At 35.2% G+C, this 18,541-nt stretch overlaps 1 protein-coding gene across 1 annotated transcript in view; it reads right to left on the reverse strand.

Moving 5' to 3' along the window:
• The window catches only part of LOC144979834 (lymphocyte antigen 75-like), a 25,469-nt gene extending 16,953 nt beyond the window's left edge, over positions 1-8,516 (reverse strand). The window contains exons 1-2 of the mRNA XM_078927009.1: positions 8,092-8,516; positions 5,653-5,817 (exon numbers count right to left, since the gene is read on the reverse strand). Of these exons, the coding sequence (XP_078783135.1) occupies positions 5,653-5,817; positions 8,092-8,197 (271 nt within the window). The 5' untranslated portion in view covers positions 8,198-8,516. The remainder of the gene's footprint in view (positions 1-5,652; positions 5,818-8,091) is intronic.
• Between the last annotated feature and the right edge of the window lie 10,025 nt (positions 8,517-18,541).

Here is an 18,541-nt window from a genome sequence, read left to right on the forward strand (position 1 = left end):
TGAAGTAAATGAGTTTTGGTCACAACGAGAACATTGTGTCAGTTCAATGAACTCCGCAGCAACAAAGTCACTTATCAATTTTTAAATGATCTTCGCCATTGTGTTAAATACGTCTTGTGTGATTCTTTACATTTCCACAAGGCTAGCACTATTCAGTATCTGATACTGAATAGTTGTTTTGCACTATTCAGTGTCTGATACTGAATAGTGGTTTTGTACTATTCAGTATCTGATACTGAATAGTGGTTTTGCACTATAATACGGTGTTTTTTTCCGAAACCCGACAAAGTTATGGGAAGAGGGCAGCTGTGGGAGTGAATCTCGGACTCAGAGAAGTGTACACCAGTGGGGAGTGAACCTGGGACTCTGGGTTTTATAAAAAAGCAATAACAAAATTGGGGGGGGGGGGATTACTTTTGTACGAAACCCGACAATATGCGGCAAAGAAGTGGAAAGTAGGCAACGCGTGGGGAGTGAACCTGGGACTCAGTGAAGTGTACACCAGTGGGGAGTGAACCTGAGACTATGGTTTTTGGCGAGCTTCAGCTAGTTTCATATAAAATCAATTGCTTTTTTACAAAACCCGACGAAACCTTGCAATATCCAAGAAAGTTATGGGTAGTAGGCAACAGTGGGGAGTGAACCTGAGATTCGGGGAAGTGTACACCAGTGGGGAGTGAACCTGGGACTGGGTTTCGGCGGATTTTGTTATTTTAAAAAAGCAATTACTTTTTGTTTACGAAATGCGCCAAATGCCAACAAATTGGGGCAAAGTTATGGAAAGTAGGCAAATAATGGGGACTGAACCTGAGACTCAGGGAAGTGTACACCAGTAGGGAGTGAACCTGAGACTCTGGGTTTAGGCGAATTTCAGCGAGTTTTATATATAAGCAATTACTTTTTTATGAAACCCGACGAAACCTGGCAATATCCGACAAAGTTATTGAAGTAGGCAATAGTGGGGGGTGAACCTGAGATTCATGGAAGTATACACATGTGGGGAGTGAACCTAAGACTCTGGTTTTTGGCGGGTTTCAGCGAGTTTCATATAAATGCAATTACTTTTATACGAAACCCGGCAATATCCGACAAAGTTATGGGAAGTAGGCAACAGTGGGGACTGATGGTTGCAAGTGTCCTCTTTCGTGATGACTGTATCATGTTTTAGTGCAAACACTACTTCTGCCTTTGATTAACTCGAATTATTCCCCTTAGAAAATCCCTAATTTAATGAAATATGATTTTGTTTATGTTATCGTAGCACTTCCTACCATTTCAACTGATTACCGAATGATTACACACTTAAGATTTGACAATTGAACATAACTTCTTCTTCACCTCAGTTACACATTTTATGAAATAAATGTTAAATTCAAACCACGCAGTAAATATTGATTACAATTACAACAGCAAATCGATAGGAGAAAAAGATGATAATCAAAATATTCGCAGAAACAATATACACTCTGCTCAATAAAAATTCAATGTCTCGCACCTTTGCCCTCGGCTTATAATAATATTCATATAACTCATTGCGATGTAATCTCGCGCCTCTTAATATAGCATTGATAAATGTGTGCGCTTTAACCACGCGCCTCGTATTTATAAAAATTATCCGCCTTCTGCATCATTTCATAATGTTAAACCATGCGCTTTAATCAAACGCAAAATAAAATATTCCTGAACGCCTCATTCCTGCGTCTCGTAATTTAAACCGTGTGCACTTTAATTACCGCGTCTTACATCACTGCGCTTATTTACCCACTACGCATTTACAGCATTTTACCATATGGGTTACTTATAATTCGCTGATTCTTAACAAGTTAACCACTTGTGTCACAAATATTATCAGCTCACATGACATGATAATGCATTTTCAATATTTTGTTATTCTTCCGTAATAACATTTTAACTCCCATTACAAGACATCAGTCTTTCATAATAATTATTACTCCGTCATTTTATTTGTTCTCCGACTTTAAACCAAAAGTCCGTTATTCCGTTATTATGAGAATATGTCTCCTTTTAAAAATCACGATGAAACGCGTTTCAAAACAAAACTAAACAAAACAACGATTGACTCATATTCCGCATAAATCATTTCAACTTAATTTCCAGTGATAAAATCCAAATGTCTTATGTAATCTATTATAACGCCATGTCTCATTACACAACTAAATAAGCTCTGTTGTCGATTACTTGGCTGCGTTAACCACACATTTATTACCAAGAAAACAAACAGATATAAAACTTTGCTCTTTGTCATGAACCCATGAATCCCACAGAGTCAATATCAACCTACCAATTCATCCCTATTGACGGGAGAAAAATATAACCAATGATGTTGTAATATAACAATAAATACCATAAGACATTTTTCAATTATCAAAACTTATAATGTACGTGTTGTTATTGCCATCATCTTCTTGAGTCATTTTGACAGAAAATAAAACGTAACAACATTAAATAATGGACCAACTGTTTATGTAATTCCAACAGTAACACAAAAATTGAAATAAAAATCGACACATCTTTGTTACTGATATTAACAAAACATTGCCATTAACGGTACAAATTAATATTCGAAGATTTGTTCCGAAGCGCCTGATTGTGAGTAAACGCATTTTCATTTATTTTGAAAAATAAAACGCACTAAAATATTCATTTAAATACTGCAATTTTCATTTTCATCTCTCCCTCTCTTATTTTTAATTAAATAAAATACGTTTAGCATCAATGGGATGTTATTATTATTATTATTATTATTATTATTATTATTATTATTATTATTATTATTATTATTATTATTATTATTATTATTATTATTTTATTATTTTGCCGTTCTGTAATATATTGCTTTTAGTTTCTAAATATAATATATTGCCTTATATTTTTTTTATTTTCCTTTTTATCTATGGTTCTTATTTTCAATATTATTTCGTTTATTTTCTAAAATATCGTCTTTTGTCAAAATATTCGGAATCATCTATAATTTCAATAGTATTTTTTTTCATATTTCAATACAAAATAATTATACTACTTCACCTTCAAAATTGATATTCATTTTCTTTCCCAACTAAACATAATACTTATCTGTTCACAATTTTTTTCACTTCAAATTTCGAGTCTCACAAAAACTTCAATAGATGTTAACACCGCAACAATATACATTTCTTGTGTATCCATGGTTCAAAAAAATAACATCTTTACATCCTGGTATCACGGCTCCTAATAAAGATATATAAGAATCCTGGTCACGGCACCAAATTAGATACATAATGTGGGGTAGTTGCACACATATGTAATGACTTGTGATCGTATAGTGGTGTTTTTGATAGATAGTAATATTATCCTTTGCGTTGTGTTGTAGATGTTAATAATGACCAAAGAGTTCAAGGGCCGATGATGATAATTGAATGTACAACATCAAGACATTCAAATAAAAGTCCAGATTCCAAGTTTCATTTCTTACAGTTTTATTTGTTGTGATAAATTCAAAATCCAAATCATGATAAATTCCAAATCCAAATCAAATAGCATGGTCATAATTCAATCAGTTTCATAAATTCCAAATCCGTAAAATCAGTCCACATGTAAAGTCAATTTTGCCTAAGTAACCATTTTCAATATACGTGGAATATTTCTAAGTCCGTAAAAGCAAATAAATGATGGTGAGCACAAAAGGTTTAAAGTGTGCAGCTCATGGTCAAGTTGAATGCAGAATCAAAAGGTAGAATGATCCCCGTTTGATCAGACACACTGTTTTATATCCTATTGTAAACTGTCCCACAATTCCTTTCACCAAAGGTCAGTTTTACGCCTAAATAATCAAAGGTCGTACGCCTAAATAATCCGTACGCCCAAATAACAAATACGCTACGCCCAAATAATATCGTACGCCTAAATGATGAATACCAACTATAACTTAATGCTTTTATCCCCAAATACCAAGTAACACCGATCAAAGAAAGTAATTTTCTAGTATTCAATATAATGACCAGATATACAAAATTCATGAACTCATTAAACCCACTTGCTGTAAGCTAACTCTCTTACATCTGTTTAAATTATTATTATTATTATTTATTATTATTATTATTATTATTATTATTATTATTATTATTATTATTATTATTATTATTATTATTATTATTATATTATTATTATTATTATTATTATTATTATTATTATTATTATTATTATTATTATTATTATTATTATTATTATTTTTATTATTATTATATTATTATTATTATTATTATTATTATTATTATTATTATTATTATTATTATTATTATTATTATTATTATTATTATTATTATCACGTAAATTTTAATATAGTACTGCAATTAATTCATGGAAGTACATCATTCAATTAAAAATGGCAGAAAGTCTGGCCACATATTTATAATGAATCGGGATTGTCTTAGATGACAAAACAAACAAACAAACAAAAACAACAACAACAACAACAACAACAACAACAACAAATGTGACAAACAGAAAAAAGCAAGATTTTAAAAAGTAATGAACAATAGAAGAGCACATCAATGAAAAACAACAACGAGATTATAACACATAAAAGATATTCGTAATAAATCGATAACTGATTAAATAACTCCTACTACTTGATTTAAAAATCATAATCATAATGATGATGACGATTACAACAACAACAATAATAATAATAGTAAGTAGAAATAATAATAATAATAATAATAATAATAATAATAATAATAATAATAATAATAATAATAATAATAATAATAATAATAATAATAATAATAATAATAATAATAATAGTATAATATAAACATTAAAATATATTACAAGCAAATAAAATGATTAAAACAAAAATATTGGGGAAAAATAAAAGTTAACCCTGCCGGGATTTGAACTCTCGAACCTTTAAGTTCAGAGTCAAACAGCTTATCCACCAAGCCATGGTGTCACTGAACTTCTAGTGACATTTAATCATGTCTATTTAGACATTAAAAAATGTATTTGAATGCCACTCTTATTTTGATATTTTGAACTATGTTAATTGCACAATAGCAGAAATTTAAAAATAACGATCAAAATATTTCTACAACTTTGAATCGTGCTGTCAGTTACTGCACGTGTTCAATCTGGTAGTAGGTCAGCAGTTTATTTACATTCAACTGAGATTGTCGCACTTTTCACTCTCTCTATAATAAAAGAGTTCCTTCCTTTCCACAAAGTAAGCATGAATAGATTTCTAAATAAACCAGATCTTCGAAATCGAAAAACAACGTTGTTTTCTAAAAAAAAACCCATGCAAAACGATTTTCTATACTGTTACAATATCAATGTATGAAAAAGGGTAGATAGAATACGATGATAATAATGATGATGGTGATGATGTAGTGATCATCATCATCATCATCATCATCATCATCATCATCATCATCATCATCATCATCATCATCATCAACAACAACAACACAACAAAACAAGAAAAATGATGATGATAGTAGTGAAAATGACAGTGATGATAATTGCATCCAAACTGACGACAGTGATGATATAACCGATGATGATAGTAGTGAAAATGAAAGTGATGACGATTGCAACCAAATTGACGACAATGATGATAATTAATGATAATGAGAACAACGACACTAATGTTACCTGCCAGTCTGGCCACTGTATAATGATTATAAAGAACAGCAAGATCGCCTCCGTCCCGCTGACAGGAAACTCTAGCCCTGCTCCAGGGCAAGCTGTCATTTGACTGCCGGTAACACTTTCCATCCACTATATTATAGTCATAATTCTGCATACACCTCTGAGATTCTGAGGAATCGTTAAGTTGTTAAGTTAGTAAGCTTTAAATTAAAGTGCTAACGAAAGAGTGAAAATGGAGAGGCTTCGTATGGGAACAAAACAGACAACGGACGTCAATGGGTACAATCCCTTCGTCAGCACAACAGTACGCAAATAAACGTTTATTTGTGTACTGTTGAGCTGACGAAGGGTTTGTACCCGAAACGTCCATTGTCTGTTTTGTTCCCATACGAAGCCTCTCCATTTTCGCTCTTTCGTTAGCACTTTACGATCACCGGCTTCAGGCAGCTCCTACCGTTTTCTAAATTAAAGTGACACAAGGCTGCTAGAAGCTGTGGACTGTAAAACGCAATAAACAAAAATTAATTCTCTCCTGACCAACTATTTTCAGAATTTTACTCCAAAACTTCATACCCACCCAACACAAAAATAGATTTTTCAAACAGATTAGCAACGAGTATATTCTATATTTTGTTTAGAAAAATGAGCTCTGCAATACAATGTCGAGTTTTTATGGTTATAACTATAACTAAATGAAATCAGAATAAGAAAAGTGTTGGCCTCATTGTAACGAATGTGACGATTTTCGTACGGGTGGTAAGGAGAGGGTTAATATAACAGCTTAAAAAAAAAAGGAACAAAATATCCAACACGGAACGTTTCGGGCTCAACCCCCTTCTTCAGCCAACAACAACAAAAAACAACAACAAAAACAATTAATAATAAAGACATAAACACATTATTAAATTCCAGATATACGACGGAGATAATTTGTAGATCTTCTCTACAGAAAAGTCTTGGGAAGATTTGGGCATTTTCTAATATAGGCGAGGCGAGATGTGATGCATAAAATGGTCTTCTTTCAAATCATAAGGAAAAGCGTGCGAAGCGATGAACACAAGGGTTTTTGGCGGGAAGAAAAAACTGTAATATGACTAGTTATAAATAACTAAAGTAGAAAGTAATCGCATTCAGAATAAAGACTAATTAATGGGCTTCAAAACAGTATGTGCAGATTTGTCCCTTCCCTATGGAACTCCCGCCTACTGTCATTCTAATTCAGTCATGTCTGCAGATCGGGATTTAGCCCAATATGTCGCGAGTTGTGCGAACATTGTGCAATTACTCTACTGCTAGGCTAGTAAAGTAACAGCCACGGCATAGAGAGTATTTTTTTCACCAACCCATTTCGTGAGCTGAAATTTAAAAGTATAGAAGGAGGGGAGGGGTGCGATTACCAACAATAAAAAACATATTTTATACCATGAATTTAGTCTTTTACCATCTGGGAGAAGGTTTTGTCAGATTAAATGTAGAACTAACAAGTATAAATCAACGTTCGTTCCATCAGCAATAAAAATTTTGAATATTTCATATGGTACAGAAAAACCAAGGATTGATTCGTTGACTGATTAACTGATTAATTTATTTAATGTAAGATTAACTGACCAATTGATAATGATGATAATTTTTGGTGTCGAATTGCCACAATCGTAACAAATTGAAAACGAAATGAATATGTTTATGTTGTGTATATCGCACGTGTGAAAGAAAGAAAGAAGAGAGAGAGAGAGAGAGAGAGAGAGAGAGAGAGAGAGAGAGAGAAGAGAAGAGAGAGAGAGAAATAAGTAGGAGTGAAATATCTGTTCAATCTTAGTTATCGTTTAACATTATAACAAGTGTAACTAAATGACAAATTGCCATATTTATGGACAATAAAGATCTATTATTATTATTATTATTATTATTATTATTATTATTATTATTATTATTATTATTAAGCTTCGGAGGGAGAAGGGGGTGGGGGGGGGGGGGTGGATAGACGGAGGAGGGGATAGATACAGTACATATATAGATGGATAGACAGATATAGATGGATACATATATAGAGAGATGGGGATATAGATAGATAGATAGATATATAGATAGATAGATAGATAGATAGATAGATAGATAGATAGATAGATAGATAGATAGATAGATAGATGGATAAATAAACTGATAAATATGTGGATGGATACATAGATTGATACATACATAGATGTATAAATAGATAGATAGATAGATATATAGATAGATCGATAGATAGATAGATAAATAGATAGATAGATAGATAGATAGATAGATAGATAGATAGATAGATAGATAGATAGACAGATATGGATCGGATGGATAGCTGGTTAAAATGATTGCGTGATTGATTATAGCAAAGAGAAATTAAAAGTAAATAACAAAAGGCAATCAAAGAATAGAATCAAAGTAAAATAAAACCTGAACACTCACCGACATCAATAACTGATTGTAACACTATGGAGACGACAATCACAAAAGTGTACAAATTGATATCCATCTCCTTGGTGGCGTGTGTTCCACTATCCACGGTCAACATTATCGGACACGTAAGTAACAATATCCCCAAAACCAAATCATTGATCGTCGACAAGGCATCTCACTCGACTGATTGATATTGATAAGCCAAAGACATCCGCGTCGTGACTAACCTAGCCCAAGAGTGTTATAAGCAACGTTTATCAACAAAAACCCTAAATCTATAACTAGTAAATACTGCAAGCGTCTTCCAACTAGCAAGACGTCAATGTTGTCACCTGGAACATCAGCACTGCCATACTCTAGAAAAAGACATTTTATTTTAAAATTTGGCCGGAAATCTCGTCCTTGAAAAGTGTTTTTTAGAGTACGGTAGAGTACTAGTAAGTGTATAGATAGTATGCAGATGACGTCACTCAGGCCTTTGTTATTGTTTTTGCCATCCGCGTTTGTGAGTTGTTCTCACTAAACTGTATTAACCAGACTATAAAAGTTCATGGTTACACAGAGTTTGTGTGTTGGTCCGTTATACTTCCGGATGGCAATGTTGTGAACTCCTTGGCCAAGCGCATTCTATCTATATTTCGATGTTGGAAAAAATAAGGAATGATTAGTTTGGTTTAGCAATTAAAGGGAAGGAAAAAAAGGGAACAAAACATTTGACTGGTTCGCTGAACTGAAACAATATGGCTAGTGGACCGGCGTCGTTTGGGCTCATGTTTTACAAATGAGATTGATGTTGGCATTTTTAAAAAGCCATCTTGATACTACTACTACTGCTTCAACTAATGCTACTACTACTACTACTACTACTACTACTACTACTACTACTACTACTACTACTACTACTACTACTACTACTACTAGTACTACTACTACTACTACTACTACTACTACTGGTGCTACTACTACTACTACTGTTACTATTCTACTACTACTACTACTACTACTACTACTACTACTACTACTAACTACTACTACGGTTACTATTCTACTACTACTACTACTACTACTACTACTACTACTACTACTACTACTACTATTACTACTACTACTACTACTGTTGCTGTTGTTACTGCTGCTACAACAACTACAACAGCTCTTTATTCCCTTACTCGGGTGTAAAATGGGTAACTGGCTTTAACAGCGTTGTCTCTGTCTGAAAAAAAATTGTAACATCGCCTAACAGGCGTCATGTCTCGTTCTACATGTTACGTGTTGCTGTTGGTCAGGGAATTTTTTAAAGCACTTTGAGCAAGTTTAATGGATATTGCGCTCTATAAAAGCTCAAGTGCTGCTACCTCTACTAATACTTCTACTACTACAACTTCTACTACTACATATTACTACCACTAACTCACTACTACTACTACTACTACTACTACTACTACTACTACTACTACTACTACTACTACTACTACTACTACTACTATCATTATTACTACCACTACTAAAACTACCATTACTATTACAATTACTATTACTATTACAACAACTACTACCACCACTACTACTACTAATGCTGCTTCTACTAGTACCAATATTACTACTACTAGAATTAGGTTGCCACTACCACTAATAACTACTACTATATGCTACTATTACTACTGCTGCTGCTACTACTATTACCACAACTACTACTGCTACTACTACCACCACCACTACTACTACTACTACTACTACTACTACTACTACTACTACTACTACTACTACTATTACCACAACTACTACTGCTACTACTACCACCACCACTACTACTACTACTACTTCTACTACTACTACTACTTCTACTACTACTACTACTACTACTACTACTACTACTACTACTACTACTATTCACCCCGGCATGATATCGTTTTGAGGCGAAAAGTCACATATGCACGGTTTCCATCTATCAATCTCTCCGCACTATTTATCTATCAACCAATATCCATGAATATATTTTGATTTGAAAGATGTAAGTGAAATATGTATCATGATCCAAGTTACAGATTACCACAGACGATAGACCACATCGCAATATCATTCTTACCAGTGCACCATCGTAATTTATATATAATGTTCATCGTGAATGACAAACGTATTCGTGTCAAACAGGCCTTCTGTATAATTATTTAATCAAATCGATGAATAGAACACAGGAAAGGCGGAACAAAAGTGTGTTCTGTTGTAAAACATGCATTTGTAGCTTTTATCATAACCTCATTTTTGAAAAATCTTAAAAACAAAATAAAACCCGGGAAAGTTCCGATTTTTTCATCTAGCAGGGATTGAGTAGCTAGGTATCTATAGATCTGACTAAAGTAAAAGCGATATAGAAAGGAACTATTCGTATATCATCATTGGCCTGGTGCAATGGGGGGGGGGGGGGGGGGGTCAAAGAACGGTTAAGTAAACACACTAGAGGGTGCTCATTTTACAGGTGAGAGAATATGAGTAAAAAGTCTTTTTAGGACTTAACTGTGATCCTCCACAGCAGGGCCCATTCTTTACGAATAGGACTAAGGACTTACGCCCTGACTTGAGTCAAAGAAAGTAAGACCAAAGTGGTAGCTCGTATTTTCTTTGCTTTAGTCAAAGACTTCAAACATTCGCTTCTTATGCGAGCTTACCAAGCAAGTCCCAGACTAAATCCACGCCCATAATTTAGGCCTAAGTTAACCTACGTCTTAGTCATTTGCTGAGGTCGGACTTCACGTTTAGTCCGAGACATGTTAATAGGAACGCAGTGGCTATTTATACAGTACCGTAAAGATGGTTCTCGGGCCTATTTTTTACAGTCATTATCTCGTCTAACCTTTGGTTTGAGCATGGGTGTGGCTATATTGGTTGATTTGGTGCCTGGCACCGCATCCATCTTTTAAAAGTGGATTACAGCAAAAAAAAAAAAAAAAAAATAAAAAAAAAAAAAAAACAAAAACAAAAAAAAACAAACAAACAAAAATCAATAATAATAATAAAACTGAGAAATAGTATAAAATTTTATTATACTACATACCGCCTCTTACTGACTTGAGTAAGTCTTTTCTTAAAATGTTTTTTTTTCTTTTGTATTTACAAAAATAGCATGTTTTTAAATCATTTTCTTCTGATTCTGGCACCACCTTATATTGTAAGCACGCCACGCCACTGGGTTTGAGGTCACCAAGCATTATAGGTACATCATGCTTTGTAGTCTCTTGTCCTACTGTTTGATTTAGCTTATCAAAAAAGCATTTTTTTTCTCTCGTCCTCACTCCAGTCCTCTTGTGAGGCATAACAGTCACTGTTAATTTGGCAGATTTTGAGTTGAATCTTGCCTTGAGCAATCGCTCTCTCATTGGCTTCCATTCTTAATAAACGAGCGACGCCGTTTAATAATATGAAATATCGAGATAGCAACTTTTGTGAGATTGAGAAAGCTTCGATTTGGAAGGGGAAAAAAGTCGGTTACGAATGACAGGCAAAAAGGTATCAACATGTTGCTATTGACACTGACTTTAAAAAGCTGTAGGAAATGAACAGTTCGTCGAAAGCACACATTTTTGAGAGTAAAAACTAAAAAACCCGAATCGAATCAGGCTCGCGAGTTGAAGTCAAGGGGTTCGATTCCAAGAACGAATAAATAAAAACGACTAAAAATTATAATGGAGACAAAAGTTATTCTGCTGGCATTGTAACTGACTGACTTGATGTGATCATTGTGCGATTCATCAGCACACACTTTGTTTTTTTTTTATTAAAAAAAAATAGTTTGCTTCAATTTGTTCGAATTTTACCTAAATATATAATTGACAGTCAATCTTAATTTCACGTGACTTGATTCATCGTGTGGCTATGGCAATATTATGTTCGAATATGAAACGAAACGAATTAAATCTATACTGGATGTTTTGCTAGTTTCATGTTTGGAAATCTTTTGCGTTGGAAAAGTATGAAGACTGGTATTTTATTACTATCGTGCATTAGAGAGCAGGATGCTACCAGAACAAAATGACTGAATTAGTTGTCGTCCTTACCACGCCCAGTTCTAGGCAAAAGCCTAGTCAGAGACTAGAAAATGCTTATAAGAATAGTTTTTTTGTTTGTTTGTTGTTGTTTTTTTTTGTTTTTTTTTTGGGGGGGGGGGGGGGGGGGGGGAGTTTCGTCCTTTGCTTCTCTCAGGCATAAGGCAAGGAAGCATTTGACTAGATTTGTAAATGACTAAATCTAGTCAACTTACATAAGAATGGGCCTAGGACTAGGAGGCAATCAAAATACCTACAGACGAGGAGCCGCGTGTCATACATACCATAAGAGTAGAGATCCGTAGGGATTGCCCCTGTAGCCTGAGGTCATGATGGTAAGAAAACTAACAAACGGGTGAAGACCCGAAAGAAAGACTTCGGCTGGGAACAGTACAGACAATGAATGGACATAGCGGGTACAAATCCACCATCAGCAAACCGATAAGCAAAGGAACGTTAAATGGGATATGAAATGTTCACCAGTGGAAAGTAAAGAAAAGTAACAAATGGGTGAAAACCCGAAAGAAAGACTTCGGCTGGGAACTACATGTGAAGAAGTTGTAAAAATACTAGGGATTGACATAGACTACCAACTAAAATTTGATTTACACATTAAAACCATCTGCCGTAAAACTTCTCAGCAATTAAATGTCTTAAAAAGGCTTGGAAAATACCTTTCAAAATTGAACAAGTTACCAATATTTCACTCTTTTCTATTGCCAAATTTCAATTTCTGTCCACTAGCTTGGCATTTCTGTTCTAAAACTAATTGTGATAAACTTGAAAAGATAAAAGAAAGAGCACTGCGTTTTATTTATAAAGATGACAAAAAATCCTACGACCAATTACTTTCAAAGGCCAAAGTCCCCTCCCTACAAATAAGACGAATGAGAACAGTTGCTTTGGAAACGTTTAAAATGTTATACAAAATTGCTCCTACTTGTCTATCTGATATGGTCATTTTGAAAAATAACAGATACCATTTTAGATATTCAAACCTCCTTGATATTCCAAGGGTCAGAACAACGTCTTATGGCAATATCTTTCAGATATTCTGCTGCTGTGCTTTGGAATGAACTTCCCGAGCAAATCAGGATAATTTCAAATTTTAATGTTTTCAAAAATCATATCCTTACATGGAATGGCCAGCCATGCAAATGTAATATTTGTAATTGATCTAACCGTATATATATATATATATATATATATATATATATATATATATATATATATATATATATATATATATATATATTATTTTTTTTAATATTTACCACAATGTTTGAGACAGTCTACATTAATGTTTCAGGCTTAATTTGCCATCGTCAGGACTGAGTTGTTTTGTTGATTGTTGTTGTTTCTTGAAGTGGTTCCGGTTTAAAGTTAATCAACAAGAATTTCCGCCGATGTGGACACGTTCCGTACATCTCACTTTTCGTGTTGAGTGTGGCTTCATGAGGGTGTTTGATTATAGTATATTTCTCTTCCAGGCATAAGCTACATTGTTTTGATGTTGGTGTGTATCCTGTTGCTTTAGATAAAATTTTCCATGAAATGTTGTGGTCTAGTTTGTTGCCTTTTAATTTCCAAATATGTTCGCTGAGTTTTGTGGATGTTTTTTTGTTAGTTTTTCTAAATGTTGAGGTGTGGAGGTTGTATCTTGTTTTGAAATTATTTTCTGTTAGTCCTACGTATTTTTCTTGCTTGTTTGTTTTAGTTTCTGTGACTGTGGCTTGGTAAATTAAACTTGATTCTAGGCATTGTTTGTTTAGCGGGCAATGTTCTTTATTTCTGCGGTTGCATTTTCTGGTGGGTGGGTTTTGCTCTTGTCGGTGGTTTATTAATTTTTTTTGTTGTGGCTTGAAATTATTTGTTTTGTGTTGCGCATACACGAGTAGCTTATTTTTATGGTATTCCTGTTGATAATTTTATGAAGCTTGTGGTTTTTTGGAAAGTGTGTATCAATTAACTTCAGGAACTGCTGTCCTATGTTTGTGCTGACGTTTTTGTCGAAAGGTGGGTTGAACCAAGTTATGTGTCGTTTTCTTGTTTTACGTTCTTCACTTGTGTGTTGGGGTTTACATGAGAGGGAGGCGTCTGTGTATTCAAATGGTGTGTTGTATCCGCTTTTTGTGAGTGCTTCTTTGTAGGGGGTGGCTGCGACGTTGAATATCTCTCTGTTTTCCGAAAGTTTGCTCACCCTCAGTGCTATGTTTTTTGGTATGTTTTCAATGACGGGACGGGGGTGGTTGCTGTTTTTATTAATGTAGCTAATGGTGTTGTTTGGTTTTCTGAACGGTTGGAATGAATTGGATTTTATGTCGAATGTGATGTCGAGGAAGTCAACTGTTTTTTTTGTTTGCTTCTATCGTGATTTTCAAATTGTTGTTTTGGAATATTTTACAGATTTGTTTTTTGATGTTTTCGTTCGCTCTTGGTCGTCTGTTGGTTATAGCGAGTCCGTCATCTCTATAGAGGCCGATGTATGTGTGTGTATGTTGCAGTTGTGACAGGATGTAGAGTCCGACCAGTTCGCATGTTTCAGCACCGTCGAACGAACCCATTGTTACGTCGAAATCATTATGTCTCTTTGTCCACGGCGTGTTGTCATAGTATAGTGTGCTGTGCTTGGTGTGTTTGATGATGTGTTTTTCCTCTTCTGTGATGTTGGTGTATTTTGCTGCGAATTCCAATGCTTTGTTTAGTAAGTCTGGAGTGATGGAGGGGTAAAAATCGCAAATGTCGAAAGAGGTGAAGGTGCAATTTTCTTTGTTTTGGATATTTTTAAACCATTCAATGACTTCATCGGTGTTTTTCCACTGGTTGAATTTAGTTGCTTCTTTGACGTTTTTATTTATTTTTTTCTAATATCTTTTTGCTGATTTTTCCAATTTCAGATTTGTATGGATTTATTAGTCTACATTTTGGATTATTTTTGAAGTCAGGCTTGTGATCTTTTAATGTGATGAACGCTTCTCTTCTTGGTGCTATATATGTTTTTAAGGGAAAATGTATTACTATGTATTTTTATGCACTATGTGCTAAAACCTATGTCGGTCAAAGGCTTCTATTAGCCTGACTACATTATCTATGAAACATTTTTTAAATGCCGACAATAAATAAATATTTGAATTGAATTGAAAAAAAAACAGTACAGACAATGGACATATTAGGTACAAACCCACCGTCAGCAAACCGATAAGCAAAGGAACGTTAAAAAATCGTTTTCGATGCCGTCGATCGATCCCAAAAGCCTTAAAAGCAAACAAGGAAAATCATTTCTCGTTAATTATTGTTCAAAGAATTCCCTTTGACTTATTTTGTATCTCGTTTAATGGGCCTATATATCTGCGCTTCATTTCATTCCTTTTGTTTACTGGTTAAAATAAATTATTCAAGACTAAGAATTCTGATTAGCTGTAAAGTGTTGGACGAAGACGAAAGTGATCGATATTCTGGTATTCACACGGTGGTTTTCAAAGGAAGGCAATTCTTTTTCACTTAAATATTGTAAGTGAAAATAATTATTTGCACAGAAATATGTTTCCCTTGTAAGATCGCCCCGCCCCCTCCCCAAGCAGAGCATCATAATCGCCATATTGCTCTTCCCTTTTGCTCGTTTTGCAACGGATTGTTCGGTTTCTGATTCGAGGATAAAGAGGTGGAACGCTTGAGCAATGTCACTACAACAATTAAAAGAGACTGTGCGGATTGACTCTGGAACTCCGGTGAACATTAGTGGGGATAGGACCAGGTACCCAGGACAATGGGAAGTCAAAATTAGAAGGGATAACGAGAGACCCGGGTATTGGAGAGTATTATGGGGAATGAACTCGAAAATAATGTATACAAAAGTAGGAACTTAACCCTGGCTATAATCGATGTAGATACCAGTACCAGTGAAAATGAACCCGGGAAAATGGCATATATGTTCACCGATGGAGAGTAAACCCGAGAATTATGTAGGTGAGCACCAGTGGGGAGTAAGCTTAGGACTGACACCAGTGCTTTGTAAAATACATTTAGTTTATTCCTATCTCTCCTTTCATGAAATGATTCCAAATGGGGTGTCATATATGGCTTTGATTTGTTGCATCACCTTTATAGAATACTGGAGACACTCTTGCTTCCTTCCACGCCTGAGGCACCTTCCCTTGTTTGATTGAACTCTGAAACATTAAAGTCAGTACTGGTGATATTTGATTGGCACATCGTTTTAGTAGCTTGGCAAGGTTTTCATCGAGACCCGTTATTTTATCTTCTTTGGTGTAATGAAAGAGCTCTGTCACACCCTTCTCTGTTATATATGTATGTCTGTCATTGGTGGAACGTTCGTGTTGACTTCATTGTAATGCCCGTGCTCCCCTCGTTTATCCGGATAAGAGAAAACAGCAAAATTGTAGATAGTGAATCTCAAAAGGTGAGTGAACCAGGACTGCACGAGATGGACACTAATGGGGATTGAACACGAGACTACAAGATGTATACTATAGGGAATGAGATTAGCGTCCCTTGATTGGACGTCATCGGCGAAGTTATTAGAGAGAGAACGTCATAATGGTTCGCGCATGCGTCTCTCGTCCTCGCTTCCTGTGAAACCGCGCGGTTAGTTAAATAGTTTCTCAGCGATCTTTAAGTTGACGTTCTCTCTGTAAGGTGACGTCCAATCAAGGGACGCTACTCTTCCGCTAATCTCATTCCTTATACCAATGAGAGTGAGCCTGATATTATGGGAGGTGGATACCAGTCACAAGTAGAGAGTGACCCTTGGGCTATGAGAGGTGGACACCAGTGGGGAGTGAACCAGTAGCTGTGGGAGATGGGCACTGGTGGAGAGTGAACCGGTGTGTGTGAAGTGGGAACTCTTGGTGAACCTATGACTGCACCAGTAAGGAATGAAACCGGGACTGAGCAAGGTAGACATCAATGGAGATTGAACCCAAGACTATTGGATGTAGAGAGCAATAGGGAGTCAACCTAAGACTATGGGATGTGAGCACTCTGAGGTGGACACCATTGGGGAGTGGCCTAGGACTGCAGGATGTGGACAGTAGAGGATTTTTTTTAAGGTTTTCAAACCTTAGGGGGAATGAGTACCCCACAGGATGTAAGTACAAAAAAAAAAAGGACACAGAGCAGTGACTGACCTGTAATGTATTGTGATTGGAAATTTGGTTCGATATGTCTTAATGAGGTGGGGGGGGGGGGGGGGGGGGTGAGTAAATGATTCATTATGAAGCGCATTGTGAAACGGTGTAAATACTCTGTATAATTATTTATCTTATTTATTTCCTACTTACTTTAGTAAATATATCTCTGTTAAAAAGGTCTCTAGTACTAGTTTAAGGAAAGTTACCAGACGTATTAACGTAAGAGAATAGTATGACCTCCCACATACTGACTGGCTCAACAACTCGACAGTAGGCAACCAGTATCCAAATCCAAAACACATCAACAAAATGTGCCTGGACGCATTTAGTGATATAGAATAGGCCTACTCCCACAGTTGAACTTAAAAACGACCTGAAAGTCAATGATACAGGATCTATAAACGAACCAGTCTTGATAGTTGAATGTACTACAGTGCCTACAACATCCGCCCAAGAATCTGCTGTCCTAATAACTAAAAATAAGTCAATAAAAAAAGTGTAAACACGTAAAAACAATTTTTTGGGTGGAAATCTGCAAATATGGAGGTGGTTTGTTATTTTATTTGGGGGAGGGTGGGGGGTTCCTTTTAAAAAATCCATTTTGAAAGTCTCTTTACGCACATCAACCAATTTGTTTTGAAGGGTTTTACGGCCCTTGCAACACTCATAGTAAAAAGGAAGAAATGGGATAGTCAAAAAATAAAAAAAATTCTTAAATTACAATTAAAACACCCAAGAAAAAGTAAGACAAAGGAGAACGATTCAAAAACAGATGTCGATTTTAAGAGCATATGTACCATCAATGTACATACTTAGTTTGAGATCACATAAAAGTCTCATCCAGCTAGGATCCCACTAAGAGAAATATACTCAAATGTTTACAGGATATGTTCAAAACAAACAAAAAATATATAACTAGACATATCGGAGAGATGATTTACAAGGAAACAAAATATAATATCCCAAATCTAAACACTATACATTTGACTGTCTCCCTCTCAACCGAGACTCAGGCAAGGGCCAGGATAAAACCAAGTAATCCCATTCTGAGACAAATACAGAAAGCAACCCAGAAAACAGATATTGGGGGATGGAAGACACAGCAAGTTACTTCCTGACCACCATGGGAGGTCGAAAGACCCCAGCCAGTCAACCAATTTGACTCTGGTGTTAGTTAATATTTGATAGTAAGCAGTGGCAGACACTGTTAGAAAGCCAGAAAAGGGCACTTGTATTTTTTAAAATTTAAACAAGAAAAAAAGCCTTGCA

Source organism: Berghia stephanieae, chromosome 9, assembly GCF_034508935.2.
Source record: "Berghia stephanieae isolate SIO BIC M18660-M18661 chromosome 9, UCSD_Bste_1.3, whole genome shotgun sequence".
Taxonomy (NCBI): Eukaryota; Metazoa; Mollusca; class Gastropoda; order Nudibranchia; family Aeolidiidae; genus Berghia; species Berghia stephanieae.